At 32.8% G+C, this 22,426-nt stretch overlaps 2 protein-coding genes across 3 annotated transcripts in view; one reads left to right on the top strand and one right to left on the bottom strand.

The window, feature by feature from the left end:
* Window positions 1–22,426, top strand: part of LOC115881329 (protein draper) — a 121,437-nt gene that overhangs the window by 33,997 nt on the left and 65,014 nt on the right. The window lies entirely within an intron of this gene.
* On the bottom strand, window positions 9,410–10,807 carry LOC115881331 (zinc finger BED domain-containing protein RICESLEEPER 2-like). Its single transcript, XM_030898769.1, has 2 exons — window positions 9,780–10,807; window positions 9,410–9,718 (listed from the first exon to the last, which is right to left on the bottom strand). The coding sequence occupies exon 1, from the start codon at window positions 10,743–10,745 to the stop codon at window positions 9,870–9,872; it is 876 nt and encodes a 291-aa protein (XP_030754629.1). The 5' UTR covers window positions 10,746–10,807; the 3' UTR covers window positions 9,410–9,718; window positions 9,780–9,869.

Here is a 22,426-nt window from a genome sequence, read left to right as displayed (position 1 = left end):
TATATGCGATCGAAAGGCTTCCATAAGTTAATGCAGGCCAGCGCCGGCCGGCCGGCTCCGCGTACAGTTGACCGGCCCGTCCCGGCACGGACCGTCGTTTGACGGGGAGAGTCGGAGAGCTGGAATCTGTTCCGTCGACGGACTCGCCGTTCCGTGCCGTGACGGGCTAATGTGCGGTAGTCTATTCATTTGCATGGTTTTAATCCTATCCGTATTTTGACGGGCCGGAACGGGACGGGACGTGACGGCCAAGTGGGCGACAAGCTTTACTCACCAGATCTAGCCCCTAGCGATTTCTTTTTGTTCCCTCATTTAAAAATTGCGCTCGGAGGACAGAGATTTTCGTCAAATGAAGAGGCAATCACCTTCGTGAACCACTATTTTGCAGAGAAAAACGCCGAGTACTATTTGGACGGGTTACAGTGATGGGAGCATCGCTGGGAAAAGTGTGTAGAGTTACAAGGGAACTATGTTGAAAAATAAAGAAAAATATTCAGAAAAAATGTCTTGTATCTTTGTTAGGTCGGAAACTTTTCAGACCACCGTCGTAATATATCGAAATTGAAAAAAATATATTTTTAAATTGTGACAAAATGGTGTTATATAGATAGGAGGAAGTTGTAAGAGACATTTTTTTTTGGAAATAGACCAAGTAAATAAAAAACTCCGAAATGTTTATTTTTATCAGTCGCGTACTATTTTTTTTTTGAAAAAATTACCTGTTGGGTATCACATCTACGCCACTGGTTAAAACTAAAACTTCTTTTTACATTTAAAGTGTCTCCGTTGAGGTAGACGCCTATAATAAAATTTTATTGCGATACCTTCAACTGTTAAAAAACTATTAAAGAATATCTTTAATTTTTCAAAAACCTTAACTCCCTGTATCTTGCGTAAGAGGCATTTCCGACCCATAGTGTGCTATATCAAAATTATTGTTTCGACGTCCCTCATCGTTCCCCGAAAGCATGACCAACTTACAGGAATCATCCTGTATATCAGTAAATTTAATTTCAATCAATTATTTGAACTTTTGTTTAAACATAACATTTCTATTCCAAGCATAAAATAATACCAAACTAATATCGAACATGTAGTTTAAATTAAATATCTAATATTTCTATATATAGTAAATTTAATATTTGATAACAACTTTAAAAAATTATATTCAATTTTATTGAGTTAAGCTCACTTAAGTAAAATTATATTTGTTTATTATATTATTGTAGATAAACGCCATATATGGGATTTATTGCAATTCAAACAAACTGTAGAATTTGTTGTTAGCGCTATTTGAACTTGTAGTCCTAATGATTATGAACATTATTATCGTAAACTAGTATCTTTTGAAATAACCCTGTACACTTGATACAATATGATCGAAAAATAAAACAGCATAGGCGATTGCTATGAAAATGAAGAAGAATGAAGACGCTGTCTTTTATATGTAAAATTATATGGGAATATGGGAAATGTCATCGATCATCATTTCCAAGCCAACTAGACGCCGTTTTTTTTCGATCATTCGGTATTTTGTGCTCGGTATATTCGGTAATATTCCTTGATGAATGATTATTGTATAAAATCTTTAGTATTTCATTTAGAAATAATAAGTTTAATAAGGTTGAGTCTGATAAAAATACATTTTAAATTCTGTATTAAGACAGTTCTTGCCAGTCTTTTTTTAGACAGAATAAAAAGAAAGTTATGTTGAGAAGTTTACAGTTATGTGCCAATTTTAAAAATAATCTTTACATTAGGCGCAATGTCGAGTTGCACTGTACTATATTTAAATTTGTATACAAAGTAAACTTCGAGGTAAAATATTTGTTTAATATTATCAGACAACCTTTATAAGGGTGATAAAAGTAATATGGAAATTAGGGCATGTGAAGATTACAGGTACCTGGGATCGATATTTACAGGAGATGGAACGGACGATAGAGAAATAAACAACAGAGTAATACAGGCACGAAGAGTTATCAGATGCATAAATGGCATTCTATGGAGCACTGAAATTACAAAAAACAGGAAATATAATATATACGAGACACTAGTTAAAAGCATATTACTCTATGGATGTGAAACATGGCGACTCACTGAAAGGAATAAAAGGAAATTAGAGACAACAGAAATGGACGTGATTAGAAGAGCAATGAGAATTTCACGGAGGGATAAGATCAGAAATGAAGACATTAGACAACAGATAGGAATAGAGGGAACAATAGTAAATGATATAGAACAAAAACAATTAATATGGTACGGCCACGTTCAGAGATTGCACAATGAAAGAATTCCAAAACAAGTCATTCATTGGATACCACCTGGTAAACGAAAGAGAGGACGTCCCAAGAAAACATGGATGGAAGGAATAAGAAGGTCGATGAGCGAGAAAAATCTGACCGAAGATCAATGGGAAAATCGCACAGGGTGGAAGTTAGGCATCGGACAACGTCGTAGGACGTTCTGACCCGAATTTATATATATAAAAGTAATAATTATAGTTTATATTTATAAGGTTTACGTTTTTCCATTAATAGAGGATAGAGGTAGAAAAAATAGGACAACAAAAAATGTAATCAAAAATTCAAAGATTCATATGGCTATGGCACTTTCTTAAATTCCTATTTTTTTTTTAAATAAGAACATAGTAAAAGATTTTATTCTGTTAATTGCCATTTCCCGTTTAAGGACATAATATTCTGATAAATTTAGTCATGCTTTAAAAGAAAGGAAGCAATTATGTGGTCGATTGGTTTCTGATTGCATTGATGTCATTAGGACATAAGGGGAACGAGTATATAGTCTCAATGTAGACTGTAGACTATTAACTATAAAGAATATTTAAAGATTTTAACTGATTTTAACGTTTGTGCGAGCGTTTAAGTTAAAAGCTACAAACTATATCAAATATTGTGATATTTCATATTTATTACTGTTTTGGCTACGATATTTTGTTTTTGTTGGAACTTTATATCCATATTCTCTTAAGGGTTTACGTAATGTATGTATGTGTAGGGTTAAGTATTAAAAATGTCTACCAAACGCTGAGATAATTTTAGACCAGTATACAGGGTGACATACGACATACTATTCCAAAAGAGCTCTAAATCTGATATTCTATTTAAGATTTTCATTGCTTTCTGTTTTCCGCAATGTGCTGTCAATAGTAGCCCATCATATTTTATAGATATATAGGGTGATTCAAGTATATTTTTGTATTTAAATTTTATTTTTATATACAGTATGTTCCCGGATTGTCTTTTCCAGAGGAATAACTTTTTTATTTCCTATTGACATTTTGAGAAAAATGCATGCTTCAAAAAAAATTGCTTGTCCCAAAATGGTTAATCCCGTTTATACTTTTCCAAATTTCCATACCGTTTTAGAGAAAATACATACGAATCATCAAGAAAACCAAATTTATGATTATATCCAGAAACCCAGATATGTTTATAAACTCCATCCTAACATTTAACTCAAGGCCCATAGAAAGAGTAGATAAATTTAAGTACTTGGGCATCTGGTTCTCCGAAGATTGGACATCAGACAAGGAAATTAAATGTCGCATCGAACAAGCTCGGCAGGCAATCTTGAGGTTTCGAAAAGTACTTGTCTGTTCTGATTTTCACCTTAGTCTTAGATTAAGATTCGTAAAGTGTTATGTGTGGTCGGTGCTCCTTTATGGTATGGAAGGTTGGACATTGAAAGTAGCTACCATCAACAAATTGGAGGCTTTTGAAATGTGGCTATATCGCAGAATTCTGAAGATACCTTGGACGGCTAGATTGACAAATGAGGAAGTTCTCAGACGCGTTGACAAAGAGCGTGAATTATTTGAATTGATTAAAAAGAAAAAGACCGCATACCTGGGGCACATAATGCGAAACCCCAAATATCAATTCTTGCATTTGTTGATAGAAGGCAAGATCGATGGCCGGAGGGGTATCGAAAGGAAGAAAATGTCTTGGCTGAGGATATTAGACAGTGGACAGGGCTACACGATGTTCAGTCGCTACTACACACCGCCCGGAACAGAGAAGCAATGGAAAATGTTATCGCAAACATCCATTAATGGATCTGCACTAGAAGAAGAATTTAGAGAAAATAAAAAAAAACATGAATATATGGTTGATTTTTTTCCTAAAAATCAAAGTCCTAAAAATCAACAGGCGTTTCTATGGTAATATCATAATTTCGATTTCATTATTTGATAGATGGTCATTATTATCACCCTTTCCGTAGCATTGAAATAAATATACATTTTGTGATGCTTCTTTAACATTTTAAAATAGCAACAAAGTATTAAATTAAAATTCTATCAATAAGAATATATCAAAGAATGAAAATGAAAGAAAGAATGAAAATGAAAGTATATTACCATAAAAACGCGTTTTGATTTTTAGGAAAAAAGTCAACTATGGTAATCGCAAAACAATTTCCGATGCACGTGATCAACTTTGAGTGACAAGCGATGGCGACAGCGCTGCCAGATTGTGATGGATTTATGAGATGAATCTTAATTTAAAAGTGAGAAACAATATATTTATTATATCATTTTTTAAAGATTTTTACGCGTTTTATTTTTAATTTAATAACTAATATTTTAGTAATTAACTGATTTATTTACAAAAACTAGTCCATTATGAATATTATTCTAGCGTTATTATGGGTTAATTATTTATTTAAGGATCTTTATTGTATTATTATCTTTATTATATACAGGTTGTTAATTTGTTTATTACTCGCGGCAAGAGCTTTATGGTTGAAATATGGCAACCTCGGCCCGCTCGTCGAGAGTCGACGCGACGGGACGAGTCGGCAGCTTAGCTTAGTACTCATTTGGAATTGGATGCAGTGTTGCCATTCTGTTCCCCGTCCAGTTAACAATCTGTATATATTTATCATCTTACAACGTCATAAGTAGTAATATCAAGTAAGAGGGTGCTATTAATGCACAAACTAATAATCACAGAATTTAATAAAAACTAACGTAGAAATAACTTTGAAAGTTATGTAATGTGCTTATCAATCAAACTTACTTCTCTGACTGCAGTCAAGGGTAATAAAAAGTGTTATGTGTGGTCGGTGCTCCTTTATGGTATGGAAGGTTGGACATTGAAAGTAGCTACCATCAACAAATTGGAGGCTTTTGAGATGTGGCTATATCGCAGAATTCTGAAGATACCTTGGACAGCTAGATTGACAAATGAGGAAGTTCTCAGACGACTCAATAATATAAAAAAATAATGACTGACATTAGAATAATTGTCAAATAATAAAGGACAACCTTGCTGAAAACGGCGCAATGTGACCAACATAGCTTTAATAAAATTCGGTTTAAACTAATTTTTGCAGCTTTAATCTAAATAAAATATCTGTTGCAATCATTTGCTCTATAAAGTCAAATGAAGAGCTGCTCGGTATGTTAAATTATACAACAAATTTAAACATTTTTGCCAAAATTTAATTTAGTCAGGTTTATAGACTTTAGTGTCAATGTCGATATGATTGATGACGTGCATCGGAAAATGTTTTGCGATTACAATACATATATTTTCATGGTTTTTTTATCTTCTCTAAAACGGTATGGAAATTCGGAAAAGTATAAACGGGATTAACCCTTTTAGTACAAGCAAAAATATTTATGAAGAATACATTTTTCTCAAAATGTCAATAATAAAAAGTGTTTTTGCTCTTGTAAAGACAATCCGGGGACATACTGTATATATTTTTGTCTCACCTTGTATATACCAAATATTTTATTTCTTATTTTAATATGGTTTCTTTTAACTGACTAGATTATTCCCTTATCAATTTATACAGGATACCGGTATAAGTAATTAAGAAATAAGTTTGAATGGTCGTTTATGGCTTCTTGAAACAAATAGTTTAAAGAGAAATTCAGCGAAATAACTGTTAACATCCTACTCTATAATATCGTCATTTTCAAACTGACCTACAAGCGGTTAGAACTCGTATTAGTTACAGACCGAATAACATCAACCCAACAGTAAACGTACTGTGTCGAGGTAAATAAACTACGATCACTTCCTTAACAGAAAACAATCATTATCTATGTCTGGCTTTTAACATAGATATTACATACAACGCACCTTATACAAAAAGGAATGATTAGAGCAAAGTATTTCGCTTCAGTTCAGCAATCTTATGGGAAAAGCGTTATGTATACTGAAAATGTTAAACTAAAATAGCTACTATTTTTTGGAAGTTTACAATAGGAAGTGGATCTATAAAAATACTAGGAAATAAATATGTCTAGCAGCGTTTTCAGACGGAGCGGAGCGTCCGCGACGGACCGTCCGCTACTTCGAGCAAGTACCATGAGTTTATATGAACGATTTTACATGGGTCGCGTATGCTCCGTCCGGATGAGCTATATTGAAAAAACGGTACGGTCCGCTCCATCTGAAAGCGCTGTTATTACCTGTAGGAAAAAAGGGCTATAATAGTAACAGCATTTTTGATAACATCGGTGTTTTTTTAGTAACAGACTAAAGGCGGATTTTCAGTGGTCCGGTATCCGACGATACGATGATTAATTTTACTGGTTGAATTTAAAGACTTGAATTGGTTACAAAATTCCCTAATTTTTAAAAATTAATTCTGTTTTCGTGCCTCCCTTTATCGGATAACTAGCGTGTACCAGCGACTTCGTTCGCGTCGAATTAATCATTTTTTTTTTCAAGCAAGAATTTCCATTAACATACAAACTGGATAAAATTTTCTCACATTTATGTCAGCATGAGAAAAACAATATGGCGATATTATTATATAACTTGGTAATATTTGAGGGGTAGTTTCATCTCGTTGGAATTTGACTTTCGAAAAATCCGTTTGCCAAAAAATAAGCTTTTACGTCAAGCAGTTTAAGCAGAATCGTGGTTAAGAAATTACCCCACTTTTTGGAACACCCTGTATGATTTTTTAAAAAATTTCAAAATATGTAAAAAAAAACAAATAAATTATGCTTGTCCAAGCGTTTTCCCGAAAGACTAACCGTTTTTTAAATAACAAATATTGTAATATTTGAGGGGCGTTTTCACCCTCTTGGAATTTGAGATTCGAGAAACCCCTCCTTATCGAACCTCGACACCCCACAGTCAATCCGTTTGCCAAAAATCAGCTTTAAACGTCAAGCAGTTTAAGCAGAATTGTGATTACTCAATGGTCATATTTTATGAAACACCCTGTATAAATTTATAAAAAATCTTAAAACATGTAAAACAACAAAATAAAATATACGTGTTTAAGCGTTTTTTCGGAAACTTGACCGTTTTTTAAATAAAAAATATTGTAATTTTTGAGGGGTGGTTTCACCCTCTTGGAACTGGAATTTCGAAAAATCCCTTCTTATCGAACCTCTACACCCTAGAATCAACCTGTATGCCAAAATTGAGCTTCTTACGTTGAGTGGTTTGAGCAGGATCGTGATTAATCAGTATGTCAGTCACTCAAGGATTTTATATATTAGTATAGATACGACTCGCTTGTGATTGATCAAAAATATAATATAATAATAATATAATAATTCTAATTGTAATTTTTTGTTTCCATTTTTATATCAGTTTCAGTGAATTTTACTTATCGGTTATTACCTACTTTACTTACTAACGAGCTTACTAATTATACAGTGTGGTCCAAACTGTATTCCGGAAACGTCTATTCTGTAGATAAAAATGAGTAAAAAAGTTCATATAAATGTATGTTCTAAAATGCTTAGTTTCGAAGATACAGGGTGTAAAAATTTCATTTTAAAGTAACGTCAATATTTAGATGAAAATTGGTGTTTGGGAGTTTTTTGATATGAAAAATTTGATTTTTATGTCAATATGACTCCTATTTTCAGGGGGCGTCACCTACATGTATTTTAACTGTTTTGAAGAGTAATAACTTTTTTTCCTTACCTGTATAAAACCATCGAGTGAAAAAATATACATTTCCTTGATTTTTTACGTAAAAAATGTTGCTTGGTAAAAATCGCTACGAGCCACCGTTCTCAAGATATTTAGAATGGAAATAGTAAATGCATGTCATTATTGAAAAAAAAATAAACATGCCGAGTAGATAGTTATTTGACCGAAATGATAAATTTGGGAACTTTTTATTTTTTTTTTAAATTAATCATAAATTTTTCTTCGAAAAAATGATGATAAAACAGTTTCTGTTCAAATTAGTGATGACGATACCCGAAATTATTCCTACCCGGATACCCGAAACTATTACCCGGGTATCACCCGTTACCCGAAAATGACCCGTCACCCGAAAATGGCCCGGTACCAGAGAATGACCCGATACCCGAGAATGACTCCGATACCCGAAAATTACCCGTTTAAAAAATATTATAACTATTAAAATAGGGTCGTAATCGTTTAATAAAATACAAAAGTACAACTACATACTATTACACAAACTACATAAAAAAATAATATGTCGTTACTCGTTAATACTGTTTTTGTTTTTTAGTGTTGTAGTTAATACTCAACCAAACATTATTCTAAACATAACAACATAATAATATTATATTATTTTTATATACCTAAAAGGTTAGGTAACATAACAATCATAATAACGACTAACACAACAGGATTTTTAGAAACAGAAACCAAAAAGTGTAAAAAGTAAAAAGGACTAAGAATAATAAGGAATAAACAAGACATACGTATCGTGTTCAGTGCTGCAGAAAATACTTGGTTCTGTTGGCGTTTACAAATAGCAAGTTACTGTTTGTGGACGGTTTCAGTCTATTGCGAGATTTTGTTGTGTCGTCCTGCAGCCGAAAAATGTCTTTCTCTAGCAACTGAGGTGGCTGGTATACATAAATAATATTTTGCCACTTTGGCTAAATTTGGGTAGGCGTTTTCGTGTTTTTTCAACCAAACACATACATTTTCTGTTCTTCCAATTGCCTCTGTCTCAAGAAACGATTGAAATTCAGTGATCTTAGTATTACTCTATTCGTTCAAAAGATCGTTATCTCCGAATAATGGACTATCTGAATTTTTGCATTCATCACTTTCACTGCCACTGCTATTTGGAACCTTGTGTCCTTGAATTGAGTCTGTCTCCATCAATACAGTTGCATCCCTGACTTGCACTTCAAACACTTCTTTTTCTATTTCATTGTAAACCTGCTTCCTTTCATGGGGTTCAAAGATTAACCACTTTTTAAACCTCGGGTCAACAGCCATTGCTTTTACATAAACAGAGCTTTTGAGATCGAGTTTATCAAAAAAGCGGGTGTTTATATTTTTAACTAGTTCTTCTTTTAGAAATTTTACTCCATGTAATTCGTCATCGTCTTTACTTGGCTGGAGTTTGCTTTTTAATTTATGTAACACATAAAGTACCTCAGTAATTGTGCAATACTTTTCTCCACAGAAAACTTTGTTGGCAATTTTCAACAAATTTAGGATAGGTAAGATGTCGCCAATTAACTTCCACTGTTCATCCTTCAGTTCTAAATGTTTTGCGTCAGTTCTTTTTGTTACCTTTGAGTCACTCAAAACAGCACACACACACCATCGCAAAGTATTCAATCGATCTAGCATACTGAAAGCTGAATCCCACCTGGTCTTGCAGTACTGTATTAATTTCAGTCCATGCTTATATGTTTTCGAAGAGGGTGTTTGCGGTTGAGATGTTCCTTCTTCACCTGATTCGATTTGTTGAATTTCTTCGTGGTCATCTTCATCAACTAGAAAAATCAATTTAGGTAAATATGGATGGGTGGATGGATATTTTTTTGTAAAACCTACCAATTGTGTTTTTTGTTGTGCTTTCAAGCATTGTTTCCTGTCGTTTCAATAGCTCATTTGTTGCCAAAACACTGTGATTGAAATGTCCCACTAATCTGCTAGTGCATGTATACACTTGGCAACAGGATTTGTAGAATCTGCAGTATTCAATCCGGTAGCTGCGTTAACACACAGTTGGAGGGTATGTGCAGCGCAGGGTACATCTACCCACTGGTCATTTCTCAAGGAGGCAACATGACGAATATTAGAGCCGTTATCGTGAACAATAGCCACAATTTTTTCGTAAATATGCCAGTTTAAAATGGAACTTTTAATTTCAGATGCCAAATAGTCACCGGTATGCCTCTCCTCCAAGAAAATTGTATCTAAAACTGGGGATCTAATTGCCCATTGAGTAGTTAAGTACGATGCAGTTAGCGCTAAATATGATGCATTGCTGTTCGATGTCCAAGCATCAGTGGTTAATGAAACATGTGTAGCTTCTTTCAGTTCGGCTATGACCATATCTTTAATTTCCTTTTCATCGCGTTTCAAATTTTGGACTATAGTTTCGTAACAAGGCACTCTATAATCTGGCTCTAGGTAATTCATAAGTTTCTTAAAAGATGCACTCTCCGTAAAGTGTAGGGGTAACGCATTTTCCGATACTACATTAGTAATTAAATTGGTTATCTTGACTTGGCGAGATTGGGGAAATATGGTTCTCCTTTTAAAACAGTCTGTTATGCGAGCTTGGGAATTGGAACTCGTAGATGCAGCTTCAAGATCTTTATTTTGTGTTTGTTTTTGTTCTTTACCTGTGTTGCCACTTTCACGCTTATGAACACCTATTAAATGTTTGTTCATTGAACTTGTTGAACGACCATACACAATTTTAGCATCACACAAATTACAAATCACATGAGACTTCTTTGGAGAGAAGTGGAAACTTTCCCACACTGCCGAACGCTTACGTTTTTCGGACATTTTGCAACTTGCAAATCATACGCTGCCGATATCGTTCCAAATTTAACGGCCTATCGACTAGTATCGACCACACCACATAATATCCAGCCAGCAGACAAACTACGACTACGGAACTACAAACGAAACAAAACGTATAGCACGGCGGCAGGCGACAGGGCACGAAAAAATCCGATGCCAATCGATGTTAGCAAATATCGGGTTTTCTAATTTTCGGGTAACGGGTATTATTTCGGGTAGGATCGGATAACATTCGGGTATCGGGTAACATTCGGGTATCGGGTACTAAACAAAGTTACCCGGAACCGGAATCATTTCGGGTAACCCGGGTACCCGGGTACCCGTTGTTATCACTAGTTCAAATTAATGATTCCAGTCTAATAACTATTTAGTAAACATGTTTAATTTATGTCATTGACGACAGGTATTGATAATTTGGAATCAAAATATCTTGAGAACCATTACTCGTAGCGATTTTTACAAAGAGACTTTTTCTACGTAAAAAACTTTGTAAATGTATGTTTTTACTCAGTAGTTTTATACAGGTACGGACGAAAAGTTATTACTCTTTAAACTAGTTAAAAATATGTAGGTGGCGCCCTCTACAAGTGGGAAAAATATTGACATCAAAATCAAATTTCTTTTGTCAAAAAACTCCAAGACCGCAATTTTCATTTAGATATTGACATTACTTCAGAACTTATTTGAAAAAAAATTAAATAAAAATGAACGTTCTACTCCCTGTATCTCCGAAAATAAGCATTTTAGGACATACATTTATGCGAACTTTTTTATTTATTTTTATCTGCAGAATATGCTGCCGAAGTTTCCGGAATACACTTCCGACCACCCTGTATACAGGATGTTCCAGATATAAGTGCAAGTATTTTAAGGGGTGGTAGATCTGGTCAAAAGAAACAAATAATTTTCTCTTTGCCATTTTTAAAATAAATCGATAATAACCGAGTAATTTAACTTTAAATTTTTTTTAATGACAACATTTTGAGGGCCGCTGGCAGCCATCCATAATCAGTCCCAATACCAAGCAATTACCCGGATTTTAGCTTGTTCGACACCCAGTGTTGACAAATCGATTGGAAATATTAAAAAGCGACTTGAAAAATACAGATTAAAAGTAAAAAACTTTCCTAACATTAGAAAACCGGACTCACTTTTCACTTTACTTAAAACCGCAACTCTACAGTTAACAGCACTTCATTTCACTTCGTTTCTTGGCAATGCTACATTTAAATATCCACGTGTCTTTGGCACAAAATACATTCATATGCCATCTGAATTATTTGGGATAATTTTTTGAGAATTTGAACTCCTCTGTTTTCTATCTCACACTCTTTTTGTGAATATACACCAAAATAATTGATATTTTTATTTGAATAATAAAAGTATTTTTACAAGCTTACCTTACATTGGCCTATTTTTTCAGTTTTGTCAGAGGTTTACTGTTCTGAGTAAAATCTAAAATTGGTCAAATTGGAAAACCTAAAATTCATCAGCTAAACAGATCAGCTGGTCTGTTTAAATGTAACGTAGTGGTCAAACGTTAACTATTTACATGTCTAATACAGGGCGCTGATTCAAAAAAATCTAAGACAGGTGAACAAATATTTGATTTACTCAGTATATATGTTCAGTATCATTGGACTTGTCCATACGCTGCCGCGCTTGTAGAAAGTTTTTAATGGAGAATTGTTTGATGTTTAAAAAACTGATGTGTATAATTGTTCATTATTTAGAGTTTCATTATTTCAGTTTCTAAACTGTAAAAAAATATATTTAAAGTAGTAGACGTTGCACTATGCTTAATACACTCAGATGCAAAAAAACGCACCGCAGAAAATTTTCTATTTTCACGATTTTTTTAGCAAACTGTATATAATTATATCAACTTTAATTTGTATGCTAAGTTTTTATAAACTTCAGTATTTTCAATATTATACAGGGTTAATCGAGGGGTTGTTTTTTTTATCCTAACTTTCAAACACCCTGTGCAATAATTTCGTATGTAAAATATAATTTTACGGTCAGAACCATGAGTCCTGAGCATTTTGTTTTTTGATTCATGTCAATACATGCTTTGATTAATTTCTAAGAACGAAATGAAATGACCACGATCAATTTGCAATTTTTTTCAATTATCATTACTTTTTGATGTCATTTTTTAATATGACGAGATGGTTTTCGTGATTAATGTCGTAACGTCATATTACGCTGCAATGGAAAATTAAAAAAAAACATTAAAGACTAACGATACAGTCCTGGTTTTTATAAACATTAATAACGATAACTATAGAACTAACAATATTAAAGAAAACATCTGTAATACTCAAGTATACAAACAGAAAAAAAAACTGTAAAATATGCCCTAATACTTTGTGATGCTTCCCTTGGCTGTTATAATTGCCTGTATACGTCCGTTCATACTGTCATTGAGGCTGCATATATCATATTGCATTATGCTTTCCCATTCTTTAATAACCAAGCGAAGTTCATTTAATGAAGCTGGTACCGCTTCGCGACCTCTAACCCTCCTACTAAACATTTCCCAAACGTCGAACATGATGGGCAGTTCATGGTAGTATATAGTTCACAATAATCACCAAAGCCGGCTTATCATATTGAAAAATAACTTCAAAAAGAAATGATAACCATCACACCTCCGTATACAAGCCCACGACATTATCTGTAATACAGTTATAGAAGATGAAATACAATATTTTTATCGAGAATATGTTTTTCCACATCAGATTTTATTTAGATAATCTAATAAATTTATTTTGACGAGAAATAAATTTGAATTTCTGAAAGAAATTTGTTTTCGGAGGGTTCACCGAAGCTGCTTTGATCCTTTACTTATTTTGAAGGTCCGCAGGTCAAAAAAATAATTTTTTCAACTATTTTAAACGTTCCAAATAATATAACAAGATTTAAGTCATACCTTGTGTAATTATATATCGAGAAACTATGGTTATGGCTCGTTGAATTTGACACTTTATGTCAGTTTAATCATATATTTTTGTACTTTTATGCTTAGGCGTAAAAGTACTTTACTTTTATGCCTAGGCATTAAAACTACTTTTTTAATAATATATTTTCGTACTTTTATGCTTAGGTGTAAAAGTGCTTTACTTTTATGTCTAGGCGTTAAAACTGCTTTTTTATATTGTCAATCACGTCGCAAAAATTAATAATTTTGTGACGTTTGAAAAAAATATTGTATCTTTTTGATATTGGGGTAGTTGTAATAAATAACTAAGCCTTCCTCTTTGGAGGAAGGTTTTCGTTAGTATCATTTTTTGTAAATCCCTCGACTCGCGTTAGTTAATGAAATATTTTCCCATTCAGTCTCTCAATGAAAAATCAGAAAAAAAATCTATTATGACTCACTTCATATTTCATATTTCAGTTTTTTACACCGCCATTTCGGAAGAAAAAATCTACTTGAGATACACTGTTGAAAGATATGATTTGAAGTTTTCTGTAAACATACAAAATCTATACAAAATGCCACTTATAATTTTTAGCTTAGGCTCACATCCGGTTAAGCTAGAAGTGATATTCAATTGATTTTTTATGGTAAATGTGAGTTTTGATCAACTATATTTTGACTTCAGGGTTCAAATTTATTCGGTAAAAAGGAACGAAACAGCAATATGTGCAATAATTTCGTTGCTACCCGGTATACATGCACTCTGAAATCACAGCTTCCGAAATTACACACACCGAGTGCATTTAGCGGATATAGAAAGAATATTTTTATGTTGATGTATTTAATTTTATCGATATAAAAATGTAATCCTTTACTATTTACAATTTGTTTTCTTCTTTTAATCAATTTTTGATAAAATAAATAAATCATTTGTTGACTCACGAGTATTGCAATTATTTATTTTTAACGACATATAAATAAGTACCAACATTATATCTGCGTTTCAAATAAGCTTATTTAAAACAAAATATGTGTAATAGGTATCGATACTGGCTTAATGTCGAAATTGTTTAAATTGCATGTTTGTATTATACAGGGTGGCGCACCTCATTCGCTTCGGTTAATTATACGAAAACGGAAAGATGTAGAAACAAAATATTTTATGAGTATATGTGGGGTGGCAATGTGCACAATTTAAAATTATTTTGAAATCTTCAGGGTGTTTCAGAACTAAGATACATACCAAAGTTATATTTTTTCTTATGGAACACTCTGTATTTTATTTCATTTTTGGATTCTTAGACCCAAAAAGGTATTTATTATAAGGGTTAAATATGTTTAAATTTTTTGGTTTTTGAGATATTTAAAGATATTTAAAAATGCAGGCTACAATAGAATAGATTATTAACACCCACTGTATATTGCTTTTCAGAATTAATTCTTGTACTGAACTTTAAGCCAGAGAAATAAACTTTACTGAAAAATTTGATTGCTTTGTTTAATGTATACAGGGGTATCAATTGCTGGTCTATTTTAAATATTTATTTTACATAAAAACTTCGTTATTTCAAATGCAACACTATGTATTTTTTTAAATAAGTCGAAGCAGATTGAAATGCCCTTTCAAACTATATTAGGGTTTCCTATACCTATCTAACTCAGATTTTGAATAAAGAGCCATTTTTCAATAAAATGGCAACCAAGATGGCTGATGTCAAGTTTCTAGTGACAGTTAGTAGCTATTTTGAAAATCAAAATTAGTTTATGGACTTTATTTAAATTTATAGCAGTATATTTTTATTTAATTTGCATACAGTAGTTTTTTAAATAATATTTATTTATTATTCTATCACGAAGAAGTAGTTCTTTCATTTATTTTACGTTCACTTGTAGATATACAGTACATCTGCTGGATCTGTGTCTATGAAAGCAATGCGGACAAAAAACATTTAAATAAACAGCAATATATTTTATATGTCGACTTGACGAGTACGTCACCGCAAATCGCTCCGCCCACTCATTTTATTGGCTACTTGCAAATTTGTCGATTTTTTATTGATGGGACGCGTAATCTAATTTTTTACGAAAAACATCTAGAGAATATCGTTTCCCCTCTCACGGATACCCCGTAGCTACAGCACGGACAGACGTACTGTATGTGGATTTTGTATAAAAGAGCCAATTACGGCAAATTCATTTTCTTTACTTCCAACGACAGGTTTCTGCCTACTAGTTTTTTATAAACCACACTACCATAGCTCTGCGAAATAGAAAAGTATTTTTTTCAAGGAACGCTTCTCAGGAGGATTCCTATTTGGATATCTTTGAGCATAAGCCCTTGAGGCCAAGAAACAATTTTCCTCACAAAATAAAATTACTAGTAACATATCCATTCGTTCCGCCGGCAGATACTGCTTTATTTTTCTTGATAAAATAATCAATACTTACTTTTTAAACTATTGTAGCTAAATTTAAGTAAACTGTTATAAATCTAAATAATGTCCATAAACTAATGTCGATTTTGAAAAGAGTTACTAATACTTTACTAACTTTAACTAGAAAATTGCCATGGCGACACCAGCCATCTTGATTGCCATTTTATTGAAAAATCGCTTTTTATTCAAAATCTGAGCTAGATACGTATAGGAAACTCTAATATAGTTTGAAAGAGCATTTGAATCTGCTTCGATTTATTTAAAAAAATACAGGGTGTTGTATTTGAAATAAGGAAGTTTTTATGTACAATAAATATTTAAAATAGACCAGCAATTTTTGATACCCTTGTATACATTAAACGAAGCAATCAAATTTTTCAGCAAAGTTTATTTCTCTGGCTTAAAATTCAGCACAGGAATTAGTTCTGAATAACAATGTATAGGGTGTTAATAATCTATTATAATGTAGCATACATTTTTAGATATCCTTAAATATCTCAAAAACCAAAGATTTTAAACATATTAAACCCTTATAATAAATACCTTTTTTGGGCCCAAGAATCCAAATATGAAATAAAATACCGGGTGTTCCATAAGAAAAAAATATAACTTTGGTATGGATCTTAGTTCTGAAACACCCTGTACATTTCAAAATAATTTTAAATTGTGCACATTCCCTCCCCACATATGTATACCCATAAAATATTTTGTTTCTACATCCTTCCGTTTTCGTATAATCAACCGTGGCGAATGAGGTGCGCCACCCTGTATATTGTTTTGTTTGAATAAACAAAACATTTAATAGTTTTTATTATAGTTGTGTTTAATAATTAATAATTAAATATCAAAGTTAGTTTATTTATGAAAATATTTTACTAACCCGTAAAAGTCTCAAGATATACGAGTACAGTTGTACAAATATAGGAAGAGACTTGGGGATAGCACCGGTCGCGTGTTATTTTATATTTCTCACGTCTCTAGCTATACTTGTTAAGTTGTATATACCCCTTTTTATTATGTTCAGTTTTCAGTCACAGGGGTATCCTAATAAAACACTAGTGTTATTAAACATCATCATTATATGCATAATATAACCAATATATTTGTCACCAGTATATTTGTCAAATTTTGAACTGTCCAAATATTAATCCTCTACTGATTTTAACAGCGATTTTTTTTACAATACCGATTACTAGTACAGGAATATCGCATTAACGCATCTTTGAAGCCGGTGTAGCATTGGGTTATTTTAAAAAAATCACTATTTGTCTTACCTTGAACTATAAAACATACATATTTATTCCCTGTGACATAGAATTAAAAATATGATTTACCATTGTTATTGTACGAATACGATTAAACATTAAACAAAAGATTAAAGAGACATTTTAAAGCTTTTTCTGTAAATTGGTATATTTTAAGGATATAAATAGAAAAATCGCCATATTATTACGCCAAGATAAATCTTTTAAATAAATTATCTGTTTGTTATAAACATTGCAACTGTGTCTGTCTGTTATCGAACAAAGGAAACTAGTTCTAAAAACTCGAATATTATCACAAAGTTTATACACATCTAACAAATGTTTGAAGATAATTATTTTTTAAACAGCCTACTTGTTATCTGGCTTATAATGGAATGACTGGTTCGAAACAAATAAATCGGTATAGTACAGAACGTTAACAAATTAAATCTTAACATAAAATCGTTTAATTTAGTATAAAACAAGATATTAGTAACAATTTATGGGTAGTTATTGATAAAAATATTTATTACTTTTTTGTGTGAGAACCCTAATTCTTTTGAGTCAAGTACAAATACTAGATAAAACTCGAAAATTATGTATTTAATATTATGTGATGTCAATTCAATTCTAATCTATAAACGTTCGAAACTCGGGGTTTTACTGAAGTTAAGATGTCGTAAATGTGTCATCAGTACTAATTTTATGTCATCATCATCATTCTCAGCTTATTCAACCATTTCCAATGATGGTGTAGCCTCCTTTACATACTAATATACTCTTTTTGAGTTTGGACTTATTGGTGGTCTATTGTTGATAATGCAGACCAAAGTTATCCCTGCACACTGCATTCACCAACCAACGGAATCATGTCAATTCACTCTGATGCAGGATAAGTTTCCATTTTCGGCAAGTTACTGAGATTATTTTTATTTTAACTGACATAAAATGATAACTAGTTATTAAAGTTGAACTAATTTGATAGCTGTATTGGAGTAACGTCAGACATATCACAGCCACCTAGGTTTTATCAATTAATAAAGATATCATAAAACACATTAAATAAGGACTAAATCATAAAAATAAAAATATCTATGAAAATCTTTGTCTAAGAGGTAGGCAACTTTATTTAGAAAAGACATGCATTTCCCAAAGAATATTGGAATAATATACTGGGTGTTCCATTTAAAATAAAACGGTAACTTGCTTTTAAAGGTAACCAATGTTCAGTATTAATTTTGTCTCATCCTGTAGAACTTTTTGTGTCAAGTTTTTATTTTATTTAAAGTACAGTAGTTAAATAATAGATTATATTAGGCTATACCGGGTAAATTCCAATTTAGGTAGCTTATATTGAAATTTAAAATTTGTTCTTCATTTTTAGAAAATGTTCTCTAATGAAACTTACAGCGCTTTTAGATGGAGCGGAGCATCCGCATTGTTTTTGTGCTGCTTGTTTTTTCCAGATAGCCGTCAAAAGAAATCATCCGGAGCATACGCGACCCATGTGAAATTGTTCATTTAAACTCATGGAACTTGCGGACGGTCCGCGCGGACGCTCCGCTCCATCTGAAAGCCCTGTTACCTTTATTTTTCTCCTAGAATCCGAAAATCAATTAATATATAGGGTGTTCCTACAAAAAACCCAACTTTGATGTGTAACTTTTTTTCAGGACACCCTGTAGTACTCCCTATGTTTAAAAAAAATTCTAAATTAACCTACATATGCTTATAAAATTTCATTCCAATACAAACTGTCGTCTCCGCGGCGTGTGAGGGTGTCACCCTGTATATGATACTTTTTCTATTAAAAAAGCGAAAAACAAAATCATATGTTTTATTAGCAAACAATTGCAAATAATTCAATAAATATTATTAGGCTATAGGCAATTCATAACAAAATATAAACTTCAGAAAAGCTGTGATGATTGATAATATCAAATGCAGGGTGTTGAAATAGTGAAGATAGAACGTTGTATCTAGTTTTGACTCACACTGTATATTCTAAGAATTTTCACCAATTTTTCTATGATTAGTTTAGAAAACTATCCATAAAATACTGCCAGTTAGAATTTACTGCTAATTAACTGTCCACACCCAACATATTGCTGCTAAAAACTATTATAAAATTAAAATTACTACTATTGGTCGCATATTTTCAAAATCTGAAAAAAGAAATAAAGTCAAAATCTGAAATAAGAAGTCGGCTTAGAGAAGTAGTAGCTTTTGCGGAATACTAAGTCACCCTGTATCTTTTTTCATTTCTGGTCCAGTGCTTCACAGTTTTGTGGTTAGTGTATTTGTTTAAAACATACTCTTAAACATCAGCTGTCAGGCTGAAATCAACTATTTTAATAGTCTTAAAAACCACAAAGGCGTGTGTTTTTTATTTCAACTACAAATAATAAGATATAATTGAATTAGGTCCTTTCGCCTGCTCATTTGTCGTTATTAGAAAATAAGTGTGCGTTATTTCGTATTGTTCGTGTGGGAAGTACTGGGCAGACTGTGCCGTGGCGAATCTTAATTAAATAATAATGACCACGTCGGACCGTAGGTCACATTTGTATATGTATCTGAATAAGAACTTCCTGCTTTCTTTCTGGTATACTCGGTGAAAACGATAATCTAATTTCAAACGGTTATAATTATTTAAGGTAGCCGGACCTGGAATGCAACTAAATAATTCAAGAGTCTGAAGAGTCATGAAACCAGTGACTTATTTTACGCGGTTCTCTTATACGCAGTTTATAGAGGATAGAGGTAAGGAGAATTATCTTCGAGTATTGAAAAGTGGTCATCAAAGAGGGAAAATTAAGATGGTGTTGTGTGCTGTAGTAAAAGTTCTACATTCGGAAGAAGCGCCAAAAATGTTTAGGACGGGAAATAATTAAAAAGACATAGATAAATATGCGATTTTTCAAGGCGCGTGTCGTCACTCTTTTTTGACTAACTTCACTTTATTTATAACCGCTAAATTCAGTTACAAATAGATCCCTGATTGCTTATTAGCGCTACTGTGGTCATTTAAACTTTTATTTTTCTCTTTTAGGTGACGACTTTTTCAAGCAAAATCCCATAAGCGATAATTCGCCTTTACCTCTACTCTCCATAACGCGGATTTATTAATTCCATATCACATACATACATACTGCTATTACTCGCTGACGAGAATTTGACACGCATCAGAAGATGGTCACGCAAGGGCCCGCAAGGCGTTTTCTTTCATGAGCCTTTCTGTGACTGAAAAGCCCAATACGTGATGTTATCTGTCCTAACCTAACCTAACCGCACTCCAGACATTCAAAAATCTCATTGCTTTGTTGCCTCTTTACTTTTTGGTTGTCGCTGTTAACTGACTTTACAATTCTTCTTCATTGCGTTCTATTGTGATCTGCTTCTTCCCACTCATTCTGCTTGTTAATTCCCTTTAAGTTTTCGTGGAAAATATCCTTGTACCTTTTGAGTTGTCCACCCGGCCTCCTCTTACCGTCTACAAGCTCACCGTAAAACAGAGATTTTGGTATGCCGTTTTCTTGCATTCTGCATACGTTACTGCTTGGTATCTAAGGCTGGACTTTGTAATCATGACTTCAATACTCTGGCAGTTAGCTTTTTCAAGGACCGATACGTTTGAGACATGATGGAACCATTTTATTCTTAAGAGTTGTCTAAGATGTCTCTGTTACAACTTGTTTAACGTTCATGTGTCGGCGGTACGACACCCAGGTTTCGCTTCCATATAACATGGTGGAAATTATTATTGCTCGGTACACTGCAAGTTTCATTTTTGTGCTCAAGTCATAATTGTAGAAAACCCTGTCTTTTTTAATTTCCAGAATGCCCTTGAGGCGCTGCTAATCCTGTGCTGAATTTCAGAGTCGATATTGGCCTTTTCCGAAATCAAACTGCCGATGCCGAGGTAATTGAATTTCCGGTAATTCCTTATTAGATAGGAAAGGTTGGACATGACCATAATTTGTCCCACGCACAGGTGCTCTTGGGATCAGAGATCAATTTGAATAAATTGTTGATCTAGGAAAATCGTTGTTTGGAGAAAGATTTTGGTATTCTTAAATCAGATATTCTTGAACTCACTGAAGAAGAACTTAAAGAATTGGAGAATAAGGAGGAAACTGAAAAATGAAATGAAGATGTAGTACTGTCAAGGTTGTAGTGGCTGAAAACACAAATGTTTTGCCATAGCACACGATTTTTTAAAAGTTGAAGAAAAGAGTTTGAAAATTAAACAGGAGGTTAGAATTATTGATGTTACAACAAAACATTTTACTTTAAACCCTGGATCGTCAGCTGATAATTAAAAGTTAACATTTTACAGAAATTGAGCGTTTATATGCATTTGTCATTGTTGCGAAGCGTAACAAAATCAGTGAATCGTCGCAAAATCAATATAGCGTAACATCAAATTACCCACCTAACCAATAGTAACAGAGAACTAGCAGGAATAGGACCATTACTTTTATTTATATTGTTTTTACATATAATTATTTTAACATTCGCATAAACATGTTTAATTAATTTAAAATAATTAAATCGTTCTTTATAATACTGTATATTCATGTATAGGGAATGCAATCCCGCACCAAAATCTCAATCCCGCAAATCCGCGGGATTAAAGCAATCAATCCCGCGGATACGCAAAATTGCGGGATTGTAAACAATAAATGATCTTCTCCTCTCTCTCCGATTTTGGGATGCGGTTTTGACCAGGTTTTAGACGCATCCATTGTGATTAAGATGCTATGTGGTTTTCGAAAATATATTTAGCGAATTCTCGTATACAGTATGTTTTATAATAGTGTACAAATTTGGTCAAGAATCTTTTTTACCGAAAATTTACAATTTTTGAAAAATCGAAATTTTAACTATGTAGGACTAATCTGTATTGAAATTAAAAATAACAATTTCGTGTTTTTTTTTAATTTTTTTAAGGAAAATACGATTTTTTTTCTAAAAATATGTATTTATAGTCATACATTTGGTCCTAAATGGTACAAAAGGCATTGTACATTTTGCATAGGCCCACAATATATTGAT

Source organism: Sitophilus oryzae, unplaced genomic scaffold, assembly GCF_002938485.1.
Source record: "Sitophilus oryzae breed Bouriz unplaced genomic scaffold, Soryzae_2.0 scaffold_1716_pilon_pilon, whole genome shotgun sequence".
NCBI lineage: Eukaryota > Metazoa > Arthropoda > Insecta > Coleoptera > Curculionidae > Sitophilus > Sitophilus oryzae.
The sequence above is the reverse complement of the archived record's forward strand: the minus strand, read 5'-3'. Positions and strand labels throughout refer to the sequence as shown.